Source organism: Gobio gobio, assembly GCF_949357685.1.
Source record: "Gobio gobio genome assembly, chromosome: 1".
NCBI lineage: Eukaryota > Metazoa > Chordata > Actinopteri > Cypriniformes > Gobionidae > Gobio > Gobio gobio.
This window is the reverse complement of record NC_137097.1, coordinates 9383216-9406051: the sequence shown is the minus strand read 5'-3', so window position 1 is coordinate 9406051 and position 22836 is coordinate 9383216. Positions and strand designations below refer to the sequence as shown.

The 22836-nt window shown below is 43.2% G+C and overlaps 1 protein-coding gene across 1 annotated transcript; it reads left to right on the top strand.

The window, feature by feature from the left end:
• Positions 1-671: 671 nt before the first annotated feature.
• LOC307128401 (uncharacterized protein) lies at positions 672-21719 on the top strand. The gene is made up of 3 exons (XM_079820234.1): positions 672-736; positions 1546-1693; positions 20177-21719. Exons 2-3 carry the CDS (start codon positions 1609-1611, stop codon positions 21043-21045), a joined length of 954 nt encoding a protein of 317 aa, XP_079676360.1. The 5' UTR covers positions 672-736; positions 1546-1608; the 3' UTR covers positions 21046-21719.
• Positions 21720-22836: the final 1117 nt, after the last annotated feature.

Sequence of the window (22836 nt, the reverse complement as noted above, 5' to 3'; positions counted from 1 at the left end):
CAAAGCTGAACTTTCAGTGTCATTACTCCAGTCTTTAGAGTCACATGATCCTTCAGAAATCATTCTAATATGCCGAATTGCTGCTCAAGACACATTTATTATTATCAATGTTGAAAACAGTTGTGTAAAAAAAAAATTCAGGATTATTTAATTAATGGAAAGTTCAAAAGAACAGCATTTATCTGAAATATAAAGCCTTTGCAACATTATAAATGTCTATACTGGCACTTGATCAATTGAATGCATCCTTGCTGAATAAATGCATTCATTTCTTTAAGTTCTTTCCCAAAAAAATAAATCAATAATTCTTACCGACCCAAAACTTTTGAACAATGTTTTGGGTTGGTAGTACAATGTTACAAAGGCTTTTTATTGCAGATAAATGCTGTTCTTTTAAACTTTCTATTCATCAAAGAATCCTAAAAAAAATTTTTACACAACTGTTTTCATTTCAACATTGATAATAATCATAAATTTTTCTTGAACAGCAAATCATCATATTAGAAAGATTTCTGAAGGATTGTGTGACACTGAAGACTGAAGTAGTGATGCTCAAAATGCAGCTTTGCATCACAGGAATAAATTACAAATATATTCAAATAGAAAACAAATATTTTTCATTTTAATAATATTTCACAATATACAGCAGCGAACGGGACTTTTATTTTGGTATCTACGAGTGACGTCATAAGGCCGCGCCGCACTCCTGCATCTGTTGCGATTCTGCTGGAGGAAGGTTTGTGTTTTAAGCGTTTAAAGTGTTTAATGAATGATGTATTATTAAATGTAACACTGCATTGCTTTATCTAACATTTATCAGCGCTGTGTGAGTAAAGTAACAGAATAAACTCATGAGTAACAGAAGAAACGTCTGATTTCTCTCTTTATGGTGAATCAGTTCAAACATTCAAATGATTCAGTGACTCGAAGCGACTCTATTTCTATCTCTATTTCATTATGCAGATCGGTCTGAAATCTGCCATAAAGAACATAAAGTCTTTATTTGAATCAAGACGGGAGAACAAGTGAAATAAATCATTAAATAAATCGCTACAAATCATTAAGACCTTATAAAAAACTTTAAAAACTAATTTCTGGAGCTTCATAAAGAAAACAGCTAAGCAACCAACATGACATAAATCCTTATTATAATAGATAAATTAAATGTGCAGATTTTCCCCCCCAGTCATTTATATTAATGATTTCTAGTCTATCAAGCCTGATTTCTACTGGCTTTACATTTTTATTTTAATGTTGTAATTAGCAATTCAGTTAATTTGACCTTTGAAGCAGATTTGTTACGTGACAGCATTAATATACTAAAACATATATCTATATAATGAAGTTTCTTAAGGATCAAGATAAAGTTCTCTGCATCAAGCCATCCTATAATCATTATTGCCCCTGGTTCAGTAATGAACTCTTGTAATAACCGAGTTAGCGATGTATGAAGAGCAGACCCCAGGTCAGTTAGTTCCATTAACTGAACTATTGAACTAGAGCTCATTGAGACACTCAGAGATTAATTATTCTCATCTTAAACAGGACTGAGTTTTCAAACACAGAAAAACTCCTGGTGAAGCGACTGGGATCCACGTCTACATAAAGATGGAATTTATTAAAGAGGAGAGAGAAGACGTGAAGATTGAAGAAACATTGAGAGTGAAAGATGAAGAAACTGAGGAACAAACAGGTTGGTTTCATTCTCAAAGCTGAACTCAATCAGTTGATCCTTATTAAAATGTCCATCTCTAGAGAAATGAATTATATTTTTGAAGTGTCTTGATTTAAAGGGATATGAATGAAAATGAAAAATCTGTCATCATTTTCTCCCCCTCAAGTTGTTCCAAACCTGTATGAGTTTCTTTGTTCTGCTGAACACAAAAGAAGATATTTTGAAGAACGTTTGTAACCAAGCAGAGAGAGCAACCATTGACTACCATAGTAGGGGAAAAAATACTATGGTAGTCAATGGTTGCTCTCTCTGCTTTGTTACAATAACCCCAATATCTACTTTCTACTAAGTTTACATTAACAATCCTCACACCATCTAGTGGATGAGAAGCGTTGAAGAAATGGCCAAACCTTCCATGGTAGCTTGTGCACGTCTGTTGGTGACTATTTTGTATTTTTCTGTTTATTGTGAGTGAGTTATTGGATTTGAATAATTATGTCAGGTGTGATGGATCATGCTGATATAAATTGTCCCTTGCGGTTAACTTGTTGTTTGCCTGACGAAGACCTTCAGGTTGAAATGTTGCTTATTTTATCAAATGTAATTTTAGGAGTAACAGTGGCAGTGTGTCCTCTTTGTTTATTCTTTATTGAAGTGCTTTATCTGATCGTGCACCTGCCTAAACAGGGTATCCGTGGGGCATTTAACAGCATTAAAAGTCATTAAATGGATTCTGCAAAAATAAGGCCTTAAATGGCATTAAAAATGTTTTGATACGTTTTTGAAAGCTGTGATATAGATCATTTTAGGCAAACATTTAAAACAGAACAAATTTTTAATCTTTTCAGAAAACTGAAACTTTCTAAGTGTGAACTTCAAGAGTTATTACCGATAGACTGTCTGCAAAAACGCCTTTCAACTTCGAGGACCTTGATAGAAATGTAATGAAGTGAAAAGTACGATATTTGTCTTTCAAATGAAGTGAAGTTAAAGTCATAAGGTTCCAGAAAAAATAATACTTACTTAAAGTACAGATACTCAAAAGTGTACTTAAGTACAGTACTCAAGTAAATGTGCTTTGTTACTGTCCACCTCTGGTATTGTGATTTTGTCAGACAACTTCTTTTAGTCTCTTGTCAATTAGTCCAGGATAAGTGGATTTTTTTTTTTTTTGAAGGGGCGAGTGAAGGGGAATTGTACTTGCCCAGCCGGACAAGGACCTGATTAAAACGTCAATACAAAAAAAAAAAAAAAAAACAACTGCGAGAATTACTGATTTTTACACAACCAAGCAGATCCTCGCGCAAATTCGCCCGAGAGACTGGCTTATCTCCCTCGATTTGAAAGACGCATACTTTCAAATCAAGATAATACCCCGTCACAGGCCATTCTTGAGATTCGCCTTCGATGGTCAGGTATATCAGTATACCGTCCTTCCATTCGGCCTGTCGCTAGCACCCCGTACATTTACGAAGTGCATGGACGCGGCCCTCGCTCCCCTGAGAGGGCAGGGGATGCGAATTTTGAATTATTTGGACGATTGGCTCATTCTAGCACAGTCATTGTGGCAATGTCAGCCCGCCTGTCACCGCAGCGCACACGCCGAGTCCGACGCATGGCTGCGTCCTTCCGGCCGGGCAGCCCCGCACCTCTCAGAGCTTTTCAGAGGATGCTGGGATGTATGGCCTCAGCTGCAGCAGTGCTCCAGCTGGGTCTACTGCGCATGTGCCCGCTGCAATGCTGGTTGAACGCCCGAGTGCCTCACAGGGCCTGGGCTTCCGGAGGCTTTCAAATCAGAGTGACTCAGAGCTGCACTTCAGCACTGAAGCCCTGGTTAGCAGCCGACTGGTACCAGCAGGGGGTGACAATAGGAGCCATCTCACACCGCAAGGTTATCTCGACAGACGCTTCCACCTCAGGCTGGGGCGCTGTTTTCGAGGGCAGACCGGCTATTGGCCTCTGGTCAGACCGGGAGAAACGTCTCCACATAAATTGCTTGGAGATGATCGCGGTCGAGAACGCGCTCAGGCGCTTCCTCCCATTCATACAACGGCACCACGTGCTAGTCCGTTCGGACAACATGGCCGTAGTGTCGTACGTGAACTGACAGGGCGGTGTCAGGTCCAGGTGTCTGGGCAGACTGACGGAACGCCTTCTTGTGTGGGCACACAGCTCGTTGCGCTCGCTTAGGGCCGCGCACGTGCCGGGCCACCTCAATGTTGGTCCGGACAAGCTGTCCAGGGACCTCATTCCCCCAGGGGAGTGGTCCCTACACCACCAGACAGTCCAGCATTTATGGCGCCTATTCGGCAGAGCGGAGGTTGACCTCTTTGCGACGAGAGAACGCCCGCTGCCCGATGTTTCTATCAAAGAGCGAGGATGCGCTGTCCCAGCCCTGGCCCAGCCTCCCGCTGTATGCCTTCCCACAGATTTCTCTATTACCTCAGGTCATAGCGAAAATCAGGGAGATGCGCCGCCCGGTGCTCCTCATAGCGCCGCGTTGGGAGAACCAAATTTGGTACCCAGAGCTGGTGAAGCTGTCGCACTCACCCCCCTGGCCAGTTCCGCTGAGAAGAGATCTCCTCTCTCAAGCCGGAGGGTCGGTCTGGCATCCCCATCCGGAGCGCTGGTCTCTGCATGTATGGGTGACCAATGGATACCCGTTGACCTGCCTGAAGGGGTTGTAAACACGATCGCACATTCTAGAGCTCCCTCGACGAGGCGGCTGTATATTTCCAAGTGGTCTGTGTTCACTAAGTGGTGTGTTGCAAAAGGCTTGGTTCCACTGGAGTGTGGGGTCCAGCGGGTGCTCTCCTTCCTTCAAGAGCTGCTGGAACTGGGCAGGTTCCCTTCCACGCTCAAAGTGTATGTGGCTCAGACGACGCTCGGCCAACGCGTTAGGAAGGAACGAGCTCATTATTCGTTTCCTCAGAGGAGCTAGACGGATGAATCCCCCGCGACCCCCCCTCGGTTCCTATCTGGGATTTGTCCTTGGTCCTAGAGGCCCTGAAGGCTCATCCCTTTGAACCGCTCGAAGCTGTGGAACCAAAGCTCCTTTCGCTCAAAACCGCGTTTCTGATAGTTCTGGCTTCAGTAAAACGCGTGGGGGATCTGCACGTGCTCTCCGTGAGCCCGGCGTGTCTTGAGTTCGGTCCGAATGACTCCAAGGTCATCCTTAGGCCGAGGCACGGTTATATCCCCAAAGTGATCAGAACTCCCTTTAGGGCGCAATTCATTTCCCTATCGGCTCTGCCAGCATCCGAAGAGGGGGACGGTGGCAACTTCCTCTCCCCTGTCAGGGCGTTGAGAGTTTATGTCACGCGCTCCGCCGCCTTCAGGCGTTCTGAGCAGCTCTTTGTTTCGTTCGGTGGGCGCACTAAAGGTCTCGCCGCCTCGAAACAGAGCCTGTCCAGGTGGATAGTGGACGCGATTGCAGCAGCTTACGCCTCCAAACACCTGCAGTGCCCGCTGGGAGTCAGAGCTCATTCCAATAGAGGCATGGCCTCTTCGTGGGCCTGGGCCAGAGGGATTTCCATCCACGATATCTGTATGGCGGCAGGCTGGGCCTCCCCGTCTACATTCGTGAGATTTTACAACATGGAAGTTCCTGCCTTGCAGGCGAAAGTGTTATCAGTTTGAGTGGGCTGTTAGCTCTGCCCAGTGATTCTGTGCAGACAACGCTCGCGTACTGGTCATACGTTCGGTATTGTGCTTGTGTGAATTTGTAGGGGACCGGCAGTGCCGCTCCCCCTATTCGCAAGATAGGTGCTGTGTTCACTTATCAGTACAATGAAGTGCTTTTACATGTGTTGGCCTGTTTTCTCTACCGGCCACCTGTCTCCAGCTTTGTTTTTCCCCGGTCTGCCTGGGATACATATGCTGTTTGCTCGGCGCGCACGGCGTTGACAAAGAGTTCCCGTAGCATAAGCAACTTACGCAATACGAGAGAACCTCTCGTAAGAGAACGTACTCGGTTACTAGTGTAACCTCGGTTCTCTCTAGAAGAGGGAACGAGTATTGTGTAACCGGCCGTGCGCCCCACGGGCTTTTGTGCTTCAGACTATGAAAACCGAACTTACAGCCTGCGAGCCCTGTTTATATACACGTGGCCACGCCCTACCTGTAGGCAAATGAGGCGTGAAGGGCGTGAAGCGCCCTCATTGGATGCCACGTCACGCGGGCTCGCCGATAGGCTGCTGCAGTTGCCAGCCGAGCAGCCAATAGACGCTGGAATAGCCTGCGATGGTCTGCCAGGCTGCCACACTGCGTTGACAATATGGCAAAAATTAAGGATAATTTTGTGGTTTTTCAGATCTCGAAGAAAGAATACTTTCCCGTAGCGTAAGCAACTTACGCAATACTCGTTCCCTCTTCTAGAGAGAACCGAGGTTACGCTAGTAACCTAGTACGTTTTCCCTCTACCTACCTGTCCAATAACTCTACCTAACTCAACCTAGTCTTCATGCTATTTATTTATGCACTGCAGCCCATTGGGTGAAAAACGCAACTGGTCAGACCAGCGATGCTTTCAACACCACGGATGTGCTCCTGAGATGACTACTACTACCCACTTTCATCGCAACACTACACAAAAATAACAAACCCGACACATCTCAAAAGAAACATGCCACTTTACCTATCAGAGAAAACTCACGTTCAAAAAACAATATTGCACATATGTAGGCCACTTACCAACTGGTGACTTCACACGGTGAACAAATTGACTTCAGTACAAATTTATTTTTGCGTGTCCAAAATAACAAACTATCAAACTCAAAGCGCACCAAAATGTTTTTTAACTCATTAAGTTAACAAAGCAAGGACGAGCCCCCAATTTGTTACGTCCCCTGGCTCAAGGGAAGCAACAAAAACAAGGGACACACGCAAACCAAATATTAGACTCAAAAGTAAAGTTTAATTACTACTAAATTAAAATAACATTGAATGATATAATTAAATAAATTAAAGGAAATAAGTGTTTCTGTCTCTATCAGTAACATCAGTGTGTAAGGCAAAGTGCATGGTTGAAAATGTAATGTAATGTTGAAGAATAAGTGCAGCAAACTATCAAACAAAACATAAGCAAAGGCCAAATTCAAACAAAGTCCAAAACCAGAGTTCCAAAGTCCTCAAAGCCTTCCTTGGCTCAACTGGAGAAACTCTTTTTAAAGGAACGCCTGAAGCACTGGTCACAGGTGTATTCGATTGACTGATAATTTGTGGAAGCAGGTACCAAACAGCAATGCCCATTTTATTTATATATATATATATATATATATATATATATATATATATATATATATATATATATATATATATATATATTAGGGATGCACCGAATCCAGGGTTCGGGTTCGGATTCGGCCGAATATTGGGCTTTTTGACTGGGTTCGGTTTCTGCCGAACCTCAGAATTTTTTTCCACCGAACCCTAGGCTTGCACTATGCGCGCCCCGCTGGTCGAACGTAATGACGCCGCTGTTGAAAGTGAAAATGGAACTCATGAACAGAAAACGTGGCAGTAGCTACTTTAACCCCTTTGTGTTCAGAGATCGCCGACGGCCCCGCGTTTGATAGTGTTTACATTGATCGCTAGTTTACAATATCATTTTGTCAAGTAATAAGGTCAACCAGTACATTGTTTGAAAGATAAGAGACTGCAGATTCGTATCTGTATAAGCATTATACAATCAAGATAACTTTGCAACGTTTTTTTTGTCATTCCGAATGAATCTAAACAATGTGATATGACAACAAAGAGAGAGGGGGTCCCTTACCTTTTTGTGCTTTGGAAATGTAATGTTTGGCAGAATAATGGTGACTTCGACCTTTTTTCCATGGGAAGAGTCCAGTGTACGATATCCATAGTAAATATTTGTCCAAAAACAAGCAAACTGGTAAAAAAAGCTATAGAACTTCTGTTGTTTACTTCCTGAAGTTTACTAATCACGAGGACGCTGTCCTGTTTATTTGATGAACTGTACGCATGAAGCGCATTATTCAAAGAAATATAACGTATCAATGTATTTAGTAGAGTGTCGGGAACTGAATGAGAACCGCCCAGAAGATATCTGATGAAAACTAGCCACGCAATTTTAGAAAAGATTGAAAGATGACAGTCACTTTTGGTGACTCATGATTATCCACATGCAAATGTGTTTGGTAAAAAAAAAAAAAAACAGCAATGGGAAAGTCTTGTGTTGTCATCTAACATGTAGTCTATGCAATAACGAATACGCCGATGTGTTGATTAGCATAAATCTCGCGAGTATCACATTGTATTTTTGTTTGCGTAACCATTTGCATCCTGGAAAATTACTCACGCACGCCCCTCGTGACGCACAGAGGTTCCCTTGCTACACTTGCTCACTAGCGCTCGCTCTGTCAGCATTCGCCTGCAATGGATCCACGTCGAGGACAGAAGTTATTTTCTCCTGCTGCTGCATTGGAAGAACTTTTGCGAAGCAGTGATGAAGAAAATGTGGAATTTTCAGAAGAGAGTGCTGTATCCAGCGTCGATCCTGTTTTAGATCGGTAAGTGTCTACATTTAGTACGTTTTTGTTGCTTTGTTTTGTAGTTTTGTGTTTCTACACTATTACGGCTTATTAGTACATTCAAGTACCGCAAAATTCCTTTTTTATTCAAGTGCTGAGTTAGAAGCTAGTGATGTAAGTTGTAACAATGTATCGTGGATAGTGAAAATCTGTATTGTGTATATTTCACCCAAAATAAAAATGACAGTGTGAGGAAAAAGTTAAATTTCACAGTGTTTTAGTGTCAGTACTACATTCAATTACTATAAAATGTTGAATATAATGTATAGTAATGCAATGGGGGAATATTTGTGGGACCTGATAATGACAAATGTCTTATGTTGCCACTAAAAAGTGACCAGCAATATTTTAAATATATCTAGTCAGTGAGTGGGTGAGAGTGTAAGCATATTTGTCTAAAATAATTTAGTCTTTTCGGCTATTATCACCAGAATAGTTTTTACTCTGTTGTCACCATTGTCCTGTGCGTTTGGTCATCAGCACCAAGTCCAAGCCTATTCATATCCACCCCCAATGTAATACCAAATTTAGCATTTCGGTATATTTTTTGTTATCCTTTTTACAATATGCCTTGGAGTATCGCAATAATATTGTATTGTGAGTTCAGTATTGTGCTATTTATCAAAATGTGACATGGGAGTATTGGTAAACCTCTAGAAGAAACCATGTACAACGTACTTGAGCATATAACTTTATGTATGTACAGTTGTGTATGTAGAAAGCAGGACAAAGTTCAGACCAAATGTGTCAGAGGAAAAAATGCAATAATATGTGCTATTTTCTGTGCAAGATAATCTGTTATGTTGGGTTTATTTCTAATCCTTTTTGTGTAATTCAACAGTGAGGAAACTTCAGATGATGAAAGGGTACCAGAGGCCTCTGGAAAACAGACAAAACGTCCCTGCCTGGCTGCAACATCTCTCGCTGCGTCCAGAAATTCCAGGGGAGGAGGAAAGAAAGGAAGACAGAGACAGCGCAGTACTTTGTGGTAAGCAAATAATGTGAAGCAAGTAATGTTTCTTGAGAGAAGAAACTGTTTTGGGGTATGATTATTGTCTGATTACAGTCTGAGTCATTAGCTGGTAGTGTAAATGTTTCAATAAGGGAAACAACAGAGTGGGTATGGAGGTAGATCACTGTATGTGAAAGATCGTTTGAATTTGAATAGAAAATGTGTAAGCTTGTGTAAATGTGCCATCAGGGCAACAATAGAGTGGGTATGTAGGTAGATCACTGTATGTGAATGATTCTTTGAATTTGAATAGAAAATCAGTAAGCTGATGTAAATGTGCCATCAGGGCAACAATAGAGTGTGTATGGGAGTAAATTGCTGTATTTTTTTCTATGTGTAAGATAAACAGTTGTGTTGGGTGTATTTCTAATCCTTTTTGTGTAATTCAACAGTGATGAAACTTCAGATGATGACTGGGTACCAGAGGCCTCTGGACAACCGACAAAACGTCCCTGCCTGGCTGCAACATCTCTCGCTGCCTCCAGAAGTTCCAGGGGAGGAGGAAAGAAAGGAAGACCGAGACAGTCGCCTCCTGATGACTCACCCAGAACTTTGTGGAAAGCAAATAATGTGATGAGCATGTCTCTTGAGAGAAGAAAATAATGTTTTTGGGCATCATTATTGCCTGATTGCAGTCTGCATTATGAGCTGGTGGTATAAATGTCAATAAGGGTAACAATAGAGTGTGTGTGGAGGTAGATTGCTGTATGTGAATGATCCACTGAATTTTTATGAATTATGAATATGGATATAATATATGTATATACCTAAATTTCTGTTCATGTTTGTTATTCAATAGTGATGGCACTTCATACGATTCACCCAGCCCCTCAGGGATGGTATGGTGCAGTAACATGGACAGCACAGAACCTCCACAAATTGTCTTTAGGCCTCTTCACACTGTCGGAGCAAAGGTTATAGAAACAGCTTTGTACAGTCCTCTGCAGCTGTTCCAGTTGTTCTTTTCAAGTTCGTTGCTGCAGACATTGCTGGCTAACTCCGATGCCTATGGATCAATGTGCCAGGCGGCCAGCGGAAAGCCATGGACTGAAATAACCATGCATGACATGATGTCATACCTGTCACTTGTTATTTACATGGGAATGGTGAGGCTGACTTCATTGTCGGACTACTGGAGGAAATCTGAGCTCTACAATTTGCCCATGCCATCTGAAATAATGTCAGGTAGAAAGTTTCGTCATGTTTCAACCTCCATTCATCTGAGTGATCCTAACGCTGATGCAGAGAACGAGAAGAACAAGGGATCACCAGCCTATGATCGACTCTGCAAAATAAAGCCCATTTATGATTTCATCAGGGAAGCAAGCAAGGCATACTTCCATCCCAATCAGCAAATTTCTGTTGATGAAAGGATGGTGGCATCCAAAGCCAGATCTGGACTCAAACAGTACATGAAAAGTAAACCCACCAGGTGGGGATATAAACTGTTTGTGCTGGCTGATTCACTTACCGGCTATACTTGGGACTTCTTTGTGTATGAGGGCAAGTCTGCAGCTAATAAAGTCACAGAGAATGGACTGAGTTATGATGCAGTCATGGCACTGGTAAATGAGAAGGTGTTGGGAACCGGTTACAAGTTATATGTTGACAACTTTTATACCAGTCCAACCCTCTTCAAAGACCTCCTGAGCAAAAAGATTTATGCTTGTGGCACCATCAGACCTAACAGGAAAGGCTTTCCCAAAACAACTTTGAACAAGATGCCCAAGAAAGCACCTCGTGGCACCATACGCTGGATAAGGGACGACAGTGTGTTGTTTGTGGAGTGGAAGGACACAAGGGAAGTGTTGGTCGCCTCCACCTTACACAAAGCTTTCGCTGGTGACACTGTGAAAAGAAGGGTCAAAGGGAGTGACGGTTCTTGGTCACTTATGGATGTCCCCATTCCAGCTGCTGTGAAGGACTACAATAGGTTAGTATTATATTATATTATATTATATTATATTATATTATATTATATTATATTATAATCCATCCATCCATCCATCTTCTTCCGCTTATCCGGGGCCGGGTCGCGGGGGCAGCAGTCTAAGCAGAGATGCCCAGACTTCCCTCTCCCTAGACACTTCCTCTAGCTCTTCCGGGGGGACACCGAGGCGTTCCAAGGCCAGCCGGGAGACATAGTCCCTCCAGCGTGTCCTCTGTCTTCCCCGGGGTCTCCTTCGGTTGGACATGCCCGAAACACCTTCCCGGGAAGGCGTTCAGGAGGCATCCGGAACAGATGCCCGAGCCACCTCAGCTGTCCCCTCTCGATGTGGAGGAGCAGCGGCTCTACTCCGAGTTCCTCCCGAGTGACTGAGCTTCTCACCCTATCTCTAAGGGAGCGCCCAGCCACCCTGCGAAGAAAGCTCATTTCGGCCGCCTGTATCCGGGATCTTGTCCTTTCGGTCATGACCCAAAGCTCATGACCATAGGTGAGAGTAGGAACGTAGATTGACCGGTAAATCGAGAGCTTCGCCTTACGGCTTAGCTCTTTCTTCACCACGACAGACCGGTACATCGACCGCATTACTGCAGAAGCTGCACCGATCCGTCTGTCAATCTCCCGTTCCATCCTCCCCTCACTCGTGAACAAGACCCCTAGATACTTGAACTCCTCCACTTGGGGCAGGAACTCTCCACCAACCTGAAGTGGGCAAGCCACCCTTTTCCGACTGAGGACCATGGCCTCGGATTTGGAGGTGCTGATCCCCATCCCAGCCGCTTCACACTCGGCTGCAAACCGTCCCAGTGCATGCTGAAGGTCCTGGTTAGAAGGGGCCAACACGACAACGTCATCCGCAAAGAGCAGAGACGAAACCGTGTGGTCCCCAAACCTGACACCCTCCGGCCCTTGGCTGCGCCTAGAAATTCTGTCCATAAAAATTATGAACAGAACCGGCGACAAAGGGCAGCCCTGCCGGAGTCCAACATGCACCGGGAACAAGTCTGACTTACTGCCGGCAATGCGGACCAAACTCCTGCTTCGGTCATACAGGGACCGGACAGCCCTCAGCAAAGGACCCCGGACCCCATATTCCCCCAGCACCCTCCACAGGACGCCGCGAGGGACACAGTCGAATGCCTTCTCCAAATCCACAAAACAAATGTGGACTGGTTGGGCAAACTCCCATGAACCCTCCAGCACCCTGTAGAGGGTATAGAGCTGGTCCAGTGTTCCACGACCAGGACGAAAACCACACTGTTCCTCCTGAATCCGAGGTTCCACTATCGGCCGAATTCTCCTCTCCAGTACCCTGGCATAGACTTTCCCGGGGAGGCTGAGAAGTGTGATCCCCCTATAGTTGGAACACACCCTCCGGTCCCCCTTCTTAAAAAGAGGGACCACCACCCCGGTCTGCCATACCAGAGGCACTGTCCCCGACCGCCACGCGATGCTGCAGAGGCGTGTCAGCCAAGACAGCCCCACAACATCCAGAGACTTGAGGTACTCAGGGCGGATCTCATCCACCCCCGGTGCCTTGCCACCGAGGAGTTTCTTGACCACCTCGGTGACTTCAGCTTGGGTGATGGACGAGTCCTCCTCTGAGCCCCCAGCCTCTGCTTCCCCAATGGAAGACGTGACGGCGGGATTGAGGAGATCCTCGAAGTATTCCTTCCACCGTCCGACAACATCCCCAGTTGAGGTCAACAGCCGCCCATCGCCACTGTAAACAGCGTTGGTAGGGCACTGCTTCCCCCTCCTGAGGCGCCGGACGGTTTGCCAGAATCTCTTCGAGGCCAGCCGATAGTCCTTTTCCATGGCCTCACCGAACTCCTCCCAGGCCCGAGTTTTTGCCTCCACAACCACCCGGGCTGCAGTCCGTTTAGCCTGTCGGTACCTGTCAGCTGCCTCAGGAGTCCCACAAGCCAGCCAGGCCCGATAGGACTCCTTCTTCAGCTTGACGGCATCCCTTACTTCTGGTGTCCACCACCGGGTTCGGGGATTGCCGCCTCGACAGGCACCGGAGACCTTGCGTCCACAGCTCCGAGCGGCCGCTTTGACAATGGAGGTGGAGAACATGGTCCACTCGGACTCAATATCTCCAGCCTCCCTCGGGATCTGGTCGAAGCTCTGCCAGAGGCAGGAGTTGAAGATCTCTCTGACAGGAGACTCTGCCAAACGTTCCCAGCAGACCCTCACAGTACGTTTGGGTCTACCGAGTCTATCCAGCTTCCTCCCCCACCATCGGATCCAACTCACCACCAGGTGGTGATCAGTTGACAGCTCCGCCCCTCTCTTCACCCGAGTGTCCAAGACATACGGCCGCAGGTCAGATGAAATGACCACAAAGTCGATCATTGACCTACGACCTAGGGTGTCCTGGTGCCATGTGCACTGATGGACACCCTTATGCTTGAACATGGTGTTCGTTATGGACAAACTGTAACTAGCACAGAAGTCCAATAACTGAACACCACTCGGGTTCAGATCAGGGGGGCCGTTCCTCCCAATCACGCCCCTCCAGGTTTCACTGTCATTGCCCACGTGGGCATTGAAGTCCCCCAGTAGAACGACGGAGTCCCCAGTCGGAGCACTCTCCAGCACCCCTCCCAGGGACACCAAGAAGGTCGGGTACTCTGCACTGCTGTTCGGCCCGTAGGCACACACAACAGTGAGAGACCTATCCCCGAGCCGAAGCCGCAGGGAAACGACCCTCTCGTTCACCGGGGTAAACTCCAACACATGGCGGCAGAGCTAGGGGGCTATAAGCAAACCCACACCAGCCCGCCGCCTCTCACCATGGGCAACTCCAGAGTGGTGAAGAGTCCATCCCCTCTCGAGGAGTGTGGTTCCAGAGCCCAAGCCGTGCGTGGAGGTGATTCTGACTATCTCTAGTCGGAACCTCTCAACCTCACGCACAATCTCAGGCTCTTTCCCCGCCAGCGAGGTGACATTCCATGTCCCAAGAGCCAGATTCTGTGTCCAGGGATCGGGTCGTCTAGGCCTCCGCCTTCGACTGCCGCCCGATTCGCTTCGCACCGGCCCCTTATGGTCCCTCCCGTGAGTGGTGGGCCCACGGGAAGGTGTCCCCACATCGCTCCTTTGGGCTGAGCCCGGCCGGACCCCGTGGGGGAAGGCCCGGCCACCAGGCGCTCGCATACGAGCCCCAACCCCAGGCCTGGCTCCAGGGTGGGGCCCCGGCTGCGCCATACCGGGCGACGTCACGGTCCTCGTTTTATTTTATATTATTATATTAATTATATTATATTATATTATTTGCTTTTTCTAAATGTATATTTTTTGCTTCTTTTTCCAGGTACATGGGTGGAGTGGATCACTCTGATGCACTTATTGGATACTACAATGTCCTTCACAAGACCAAAAAGTGGTATCGCACATTCTTTTATCACTTTGTCGACATTGCAGTGGTGAATGCTTTCATTCTGCACCAGGATTTGGCAAAGACTAAAAACCAGAAGCCAATGTCTCAGAAAGCATTCCGGGAAACACTGATTTTGGAGCTGGCAGGACATCCAACCAAAAGCAAGGTGCCTGACACTCCTCCTCGTCCTTCTTGTGAGTGCCACAGTCCTGTGCACATCACCAACGACAGCACTGCAGGTAGATGCAAATGCAAGGTGTGCCGCCGGAATTCTCCCGTGAAGTGCCACAACTGTGATGTAGCTTTCTGCTACCTACCTAAAAGGAACTGCTTTATGGAGTATCATTCACAGAACAACCTCCGTGTGTGACTACTGTGAGAGTATATGTTCAGGTGGACGAGTGGGCCGTACACTGTATGTCTCTACATATAGCAGAGTGACAGTAAAGCTCTCCTGACTTGAACAGCACTGCCAAACACTGCAATACTTTGTAAATAGTACATTTTACATCTTTTAATATAACGGCACTGCCAAACTCAGTACTTTGTAAATAGTTCTTTTTTTGTTTTGTTTTTTTTTGGGGGGGGGGGGGGGGGGGGGGGGGGGGGTGTTTTATCACTGTGTTAAATAACTAAGGAACAGTTGTTTGTTGCTGTATACAATATATACATAAATAAAACTTTTTATTTGCTAAATAATGTATGTCATTATTCTAAACCTTTAAATTAATGGAAGTGAACAAAGACTTTGTTAAATGTCTTATACGTTACCAAGTGTCACTTTGGTGTCCTTTTGGAGCTCTTTCAAAAAAATATTATTTTACAAAAAAATATGCACATACATGCATTTTTATAAACATTTAGGGGTGAAAAATATACCAGAGAAAGTATATAAATTGAGCTTTGTCATGTTGTAATGAGAAAATAGATTGAAATGATCAAACAAACCGGTTATACCTCATGGTAAAAGGTGGTTACCAAGTGTCCCTTTGGAGTCTCCAAGTGGCCTTTTTGGAAAGGTGCCTAGACATACTCCGAACTAAATGCTTGTAAAAAAGTCATTTTGGCTTGTATCAACTTCAAATTTGAAACGTACATTTAAAAGACATGTGGCTTTAGTTTACTTGTGTTTCCAGATCCATATATATTTATGCCTTATGTATTTTTCTTGTTCATAAACCGTTATAATTTTTTTTTTCAATTGTCCATTGTGTTTGAGCTTATTTATCTCTCTATTAGTAATTTCTAGAGTAATTTTGAGTCTTTCATGGTAAACTGTCAAGTGTCAGCTTTCAAATGATACCTTTGATTTGTGTGTAGTCAGAAGGACTCATTAGCAGCAACAATTTTATTTTGGGTATGTCATTTTGCACTCCTTTGCCAAAAGTGGGGGTGACTGGTAAGGGGTTAAGTAAAAAGAAGACGATTCAAGTTGAGCTACGCGTTCAATTTGCAATGCCGATTTGTCTTGTGATGACAAGGACCCTAAAGAACAGCCGCTGTTAAAACATTTGCATATGAAACATCCGAGAATACGAGTTGTACATGAATGAATCTACAGACAGCAGCCAAAATGTATTTTATTTTACCATGCAAACAGCCTATAGATCTATAGATCAGATAAAATATAAATAAAATTAATAAAATATATAGGCCTACACTAAATATTTTTCACTTAAATAATTTCCAAATTAAGATGACAAAACGAAAATACACTGAATCCGTTAGCTTTGAAGAACCGGAATTAGGTAAATAGGTAGATAATATAGGCTACTATATATCATTACATATATAGGCCTACTAATCTCTTAAAACTATCATTTCATTATTTGTACTAACCCAAATAATGATTCATCCGCTAGGTTGCACGTGAGGGGGGAAAAATAGGTTCCTTCCACTTATAAGAGTTGAGCTCTTTTTATTTTAATATATCTCTTTACATAAATACTATTTTCTACTTTTAAAAAAATAATTTCGTTATTTTACTAACCCAGTGTTTTGTATGTGAATGCTGTTTGACGTGAATATTACCACAGGAGTGAAGCACAAAGCTTTGTTTAGCCTAGAAAGGAAATAATGGTCAGAGAGCTCTTTTTCATTCTGGATATGTTCACTCGATTTTCCGTGAATTTGAACAATAGGCCTAGTCCATTTTATCCCAATGGACATGGACATCTTGTTTCTTTTCCCAACTCTTCACTCACGTCGCACCCATGTTCGCAAGGGATTATAAACGTCTCTTCCTTTCGTTTGCTTATAATTAAGTCTATTATAACTATTCACATCCTTTACTGTGGGAAAGTATAAAAAACACTGTAAGACGAATACTTTTTTACTTCAAATTTTATTTAACACAGTTTGTTCTTGTTATTAAACTTGGTAAGGCGCGTCAAGTTTGGTTTATTTGAATAGCGCATTTCACACACGCCGGTGATTTTAGTTTCGTTTTCTCTGGCAGTGAATAATCAAACATTGCCTTGTCTTGACCCTGTGGAAAATAAAATCCTCTCTTCAGACCTTTTACAACAAGTGTTGCTTTGCAACATCAGTAGAACATATGAAGACGAAGATATTCGAGAAGGTGTCTATTCAGTGTCCCATTCCTCTCAAAGCGCAGAGCGGTAGACCTATCATGCATCTTTGCGGGGGAATAGTATATGAATCAAATATTTTTCTAACTAATATTTAATTTTCATATATTCTTGAGGTTACCATTATTCACTGAAAATCGTTTTTGTTTTATAGGCTGTGTTGTTTCACTGACAGAAGTGCTAAAATAAACACGCATGCTTATGGATGTTTCAGCCTCAAATGATTTCAAAATGTAGCTCTATATCTGGCATAGACTACAGTATTTAAAATAGCATATATGCATTAGTTACATTCTCAATTTAATTTACAGAGCAATCCCTGCTAAGTTTTTAGTTTAACTAATACTATAGAAGAGGATTAGTGTGTAGCACACAACAGACTCGCAACGGGGGCGTGGCATCACGATGTCGGCACAACCCTAGCGCGCGCCTCCTGCTCTCCGTTGATTTGTTCTTTGAAACGACAGAGGACGACTCGGGGTAATTTTTCTATAAACCATCATGAAATAGCGGCGAGAAGAACATACACGACAATGTTTACTTTAGTAAACTTGACCAAAACAGTTAATAGTCAATAGCATCCCTACACTGCTGCGGACGTTGTTAACGTTGTTCATTATAATGTGTTTACTGTGATAATGGACTGCGGGTGGGAGTAGGATTCGGTATTCGGTTTCAGATTCGGCCGAATCTTAACCAGTGGATTCGGTATTCGGCCGAACCCCGAAAATCTGGATTCGGTGCATCCCTAATATATATATATATATATATATATATATATATATATATATATATATATATATATATATATATATATATATATATATATATATATATATATATATATATATATATATATATATATATATATTACACACACACACATACTAGCACTTTTTAATTTGCTTTGATGTCAGGCACTCTGGCTCCCGGTAAATATTTGACTATGGTGTCTGGTGTTTCTAATTTCACATTATCAGTGGGTGCGTCACTGAATGGGGAGAACTTGTTTGATGTTCTAATCAGAACGGAAGAGCGGTGGTTTGATCCGCGACTATGCCGTCTCTTCACTGCCTGGCTGCACGAACTGTTTTTGCCAGAACTGAACAATGTACAGAGTTCACTAAGCTGGTTGCATCTAAAGCGATTGCATTCTTACTATTCTGATTTAAAGGGTTACTTAAGCGATTTAGCATTAAAAGACAACTCCAGTGAAAAATGAACCTAGGGGTAATTAACACATGGCTACCGAGTAGATCGTTCTCTGGGATGCGTTTTCATGAAAATCGAATATAAAGAGTTTTATCTCTAAAAACAGATTAGCTTATAACACTAGTATATGGGGCACAGAATAAGTAAAAATAAATTGCTCGTTAATACCACTAACAAGGCTCAAAATAGCCTCACACTAACACGGTAGCATAATGAGGGTCCTTACATGCAAACCGAAGCATTGAGAACTTTGTAAGTGTACAAACAGTTTAATAAGAAGATACTTTATAAAGACAGAACATTACGCGTATACAGACAGAAGACATCTTGGAAAACAGTCTTGACAAGTCGAGCCACGAACACTGTGCTAAGCTGAACTTAATTCCTATCGACCAGCTCACTTAGCACAGCGTTCGTGGCTCGACTCGTACCAGGCTTGATTGTGTTTGTGGGGTGCACTGTAACATGTGTTCATGCTTCGTTTTTAAAAATTGCATTATTTTTCATAAATTTTACCTTTATTCTACACTGCTCTGTCCCTCCTTGTAAAAACGGTCTGATGGTTTCCGGGTTGTATGAAGCCAGTCCCTCAAAAATACGCAATGGGCTCAGATTGGTTAGCTGGCCCAGTGTGTTGTGATTCGCTAACCGCCTAGTGCACGTTTGTCGGAATGGCACTGTTACTTTTGTATTTTTCGAATGATTATAGCCAAATATCTGTCGTAAGAACTATTAACCCAAAACGAACATTAAACATTGGCTTTACTAGTAGTCAAATCAAACACAGAACCATGTTTAGCATGCCTGTAGATAAACAATACATAAAAGCTCTAATCAAAGAATAATTTACACTAATGCCAAGTTCGCTGTTGAGATTTAAAACAGTTTGTAATGTTAGAATGAGCATTTAACAAACTGGTTTGCAGAGCCAAATGAGCGTTGCCATCTGTTTACTTCCTTGCTACAACGTACAATTAACAATACGAACTATTACAGGAAAACACATCGATGAAAAATAAATCATACTTACAGGTTGTGGCCCGTAAACAGCTTCTGTTTTTAAATCCATCTTTCAGGACAAGCCGTTGAACTCGTGAAGATTGTGGAGGCTTTCCTCCGTGAATTGTGCAGCGGGAGCTGCGCGCCCCCGTCTCACACTGGCAGTGTTTGTCTCGCGCAGCTGAACTGCGGCTCGTGTATTGCAAATACAGACGAATATTGTCCATTATGTCATATTTTCCGGTCTTCTCCTCCGACCCCTGTCTGTCTCGTGCTTTGATTTATGATGGGCAGCATATATCTGCTGCAAATGCAACCTGTTCCCCTCTGTCTCATACACACATGCATATGACATGATGTTGTATGTTAAACGCACTGCAACGCACCCCCATCCCTAAGAAGGCTGAACAAAGTGGACCTGCAATCCGGATGAAAATAACAGCGTTTCGTCGGCATTGCAGCAAAATCACTCCAGCCTACTAACCACAACAACGCTTCCCCGCGGCGATACAAAATGGCCTCGCCCCCCCTTATTTAATATTCTCGGAGGAGGGGTTTATGTAAATATTGGGGCTGGTGATGTCAGAGACCCTGGAGGAATGTCTAGTAGTCCCTACTGGCCGTTTGCTGTAGTCCTTAGAAATTGATTTTGTAGAAGTGAGTTTGTAAATTTTCCTAAAGAAATGTAACCCCTCTTTCTGTAGCTTACTGGGTATATGATGTAACATACATGTTTCTGGTTTAATGTCTTTGTCTGTTGTTTTGTGCCATTGAACTGGGGTTAACTTGTTTTTTGTCTCTTTTAGATCTGATGGCACTAAAAGTGGAGAGCCAAGAACTAAATAAAATGGAGAAAGATCCGTATGGGCAACATCGTGATTTCATAGCTGGAGAAAAATCTTTTAGTTGCTCACAGACTGAAAAGATTTCCTCACAAAAAAAGTCTGGAAAGAGTTTAATTGAAAAACAGCACCTTAAAGTCCACAGGAAAATGAACACTGGTGAGAAGCCTTACACCTGCCAGCAGTGTGGAAAGAGTTTCACTCATAAAGAGTCTCTTAAAGTCCACATGAGAATTCACACTGGAGAGAAGCCTTACACCTGCCAACAGTGTGGAAAGAGTTTCACTCGAAAAGAACATCTTAAAGGCCACATGATAATTCACACTGGAGAGAAGCCTTACACCTGCCCACAGTGTGGAAAGAGTTTCACTCTTAAAGGAAACCTTAAGAAACACATTAAAATTCACACTGGAGAGAAGCCTCACGCCTGCCAACAGTGTGGAAAGAGCTTCACTCGAAAAGTACATCTTAAAGGCCACATAAAAGTTCACACTGGAGAGAAGCCTTACACCTGCCCACAGTGTGGAAAGAGTTTCACTCAAAAAGGGCATCTTAAAGACCACATAAAAGTTCACACTGGAGAGAAGCCTTACACCTGCCCACAGTGTGGAAAGAGTTTCACTCGTAAAGGAACCCTTGAGGAACACATTAGAATTCACACTGGAGAGAAGCCTCACACCTGCCAACAGTGTGGAAAGAGCTTCACTCATAAAGGGCTTCTTAAAGGCCACATGAGAATTCACACAGGAGAGAAGGCTTACACCTGCCAAGAGGTAATGACCCCTTCCTCTCAAAACATGACTGTGCTCCAGTGCACAAAGCAAGATCCATAAAGACATGGAAGTGGAGGAACTTGACTGGCCTGCACAGAGTCCTGACCTCAACCCGATAGAACACCTTTGGGATGAATTAGAGCAGTGACTCTTCCAACATCAGTGCCTGACCTCACAAATGTGCTTCTAGAAGAATGATAAAATAAAATAAAATCCCATAAACACACTCCTAAACCTTGTGGAAAGCCTTCCCAGAAGAGTTGAAGCTGTTATATCCGCAAAGGTCTGGCCAGGGTTAGTTCACCCAAAAATGAAATGTCATTTATTACTCACCCTCATGCCGTTCCACACCCGTAAGACCTCCGTTCATCTTAGGAACACAAATGAAGATATTTTTGTTGAAATCTGAAGGCTCAGTGAGGCCTCCATAGGGAGCACAGAAATTTACACTCTCAAGATCCATTAATGTACTAAACACAATTTAAATCAGTTCATGTGAGTACAGTGGTTCAATATTAATATCATAAAGCAACAATAATATTTTTGGTTTTTTTAAGAATCTTAAACATAAATAGCCACAGAAATGTGGTCCAGGCAAAGCGTACTTTGATTATCTTCACTGCATGCATATTTTAAACAAAATTAAATAAAACATTCAACCTATAAATATGTGGTTCAGGCAATATGTGATTATGTACTCTGATTATCTTCACTGTAATAAAATGAAATATGACAAATACAGCTCTCTTTTTGTTAAACGTCAGTTTTAATAATCAATAATGGCCATTATAAAAGTATAAGTAAAAGGTATAGGAAGCTCTCCAATAAGAAATAAAGCAAACCATTCAGTCAAAAGTACAAAGTCAGCACTTTAGTAGGCTATGGTGGTTAAGTTAAATATGCAAGGCATGTTTATTTATATATCACATTTCATACACAATGGTAAATCAAAATGCTTTATAGGACTGGGCGATATAACCAAAAAATCATATCTGTATCTTTTGGTTGAATGGCGATACACGGTATACATCCCGGTATTTCCTAAGTTTTTTTATTTGGATGCAACAAAAATTTTTTAAATATTTTTTTTTACATCCTGCCCAGTGATGTCCTAAAAACAATGTTGATATTGAAATCTATAAACCAATACAGTGACTGTAATGTACATTTACATTTTACATTTATGCATTTAGCAGACGCTTTTATCCAAAGCGACTTACAACTTGGGGGTACATTTTTTTAATGAGGTTAAGTGCTCACGGAAAAGCGGAGTTTTTAGTTGACTTTTGAATGATGTCAATGATTCTGCGTTTCGGATGGTGTTGGGAAGATCGTTCCACCAGCTGGGAACGTTGAATGAAAATGTTCTGGAAAGGGATTTTTTCCCTTTCTGTGATGGTACCACAAGCCGTTGTTCCTTAGCTGAGCGAAGGCTTCTGGTGGGGGTGTGGATTTGTAGAATGGAGTCAAAGTAAGCAGGAGCTGAGCTTGTGGTGGATCTGTATGCAAGCGTCAGCGCCTTAAACTTGATGCGAGCAGCGAGTGGTAGCCAGTGCAGGGAGATGAAGAGTGGTGTGACTTGGGTCCTTTTGGGCTCGTTGAAGACAAGACGTGCTGCTGCATTCTGGATCATTCGAAGTGATTGGATCGCACAAGAGGGGAGTCCAACCAGAAGCACATTGCAGTAGTTAAGTCTAGAAATAACCAGGGCCTGGACCAGAAGCTGTGTTGCGTGCTCTGTTAGGAACGGTCTAATCTTCCTGATGTTGAGGAGTGCAAACCAGCATGAGCGAGCTGTCTTAGAAATGTGTTCTCTGCAGGACAGCTGGTCATCAAATGTTACTCCAAGAT

Coding starts and splice junctions, on each gene's coding strand:
- LOC307128401 (XM_079820234.1), top strand. CDS start 1,609: ATGGAATTTATTAAAGAGGAGAGAGAAGACGTGAAGATTGAAGAAACA. Junction 1,694..20,176: donor AGAAACTGAGGAACAAACAG/GTTGGTTTCATT, acceptor TGTCTCTTTTAG/ATCTGATGGCACTAAAAGTG.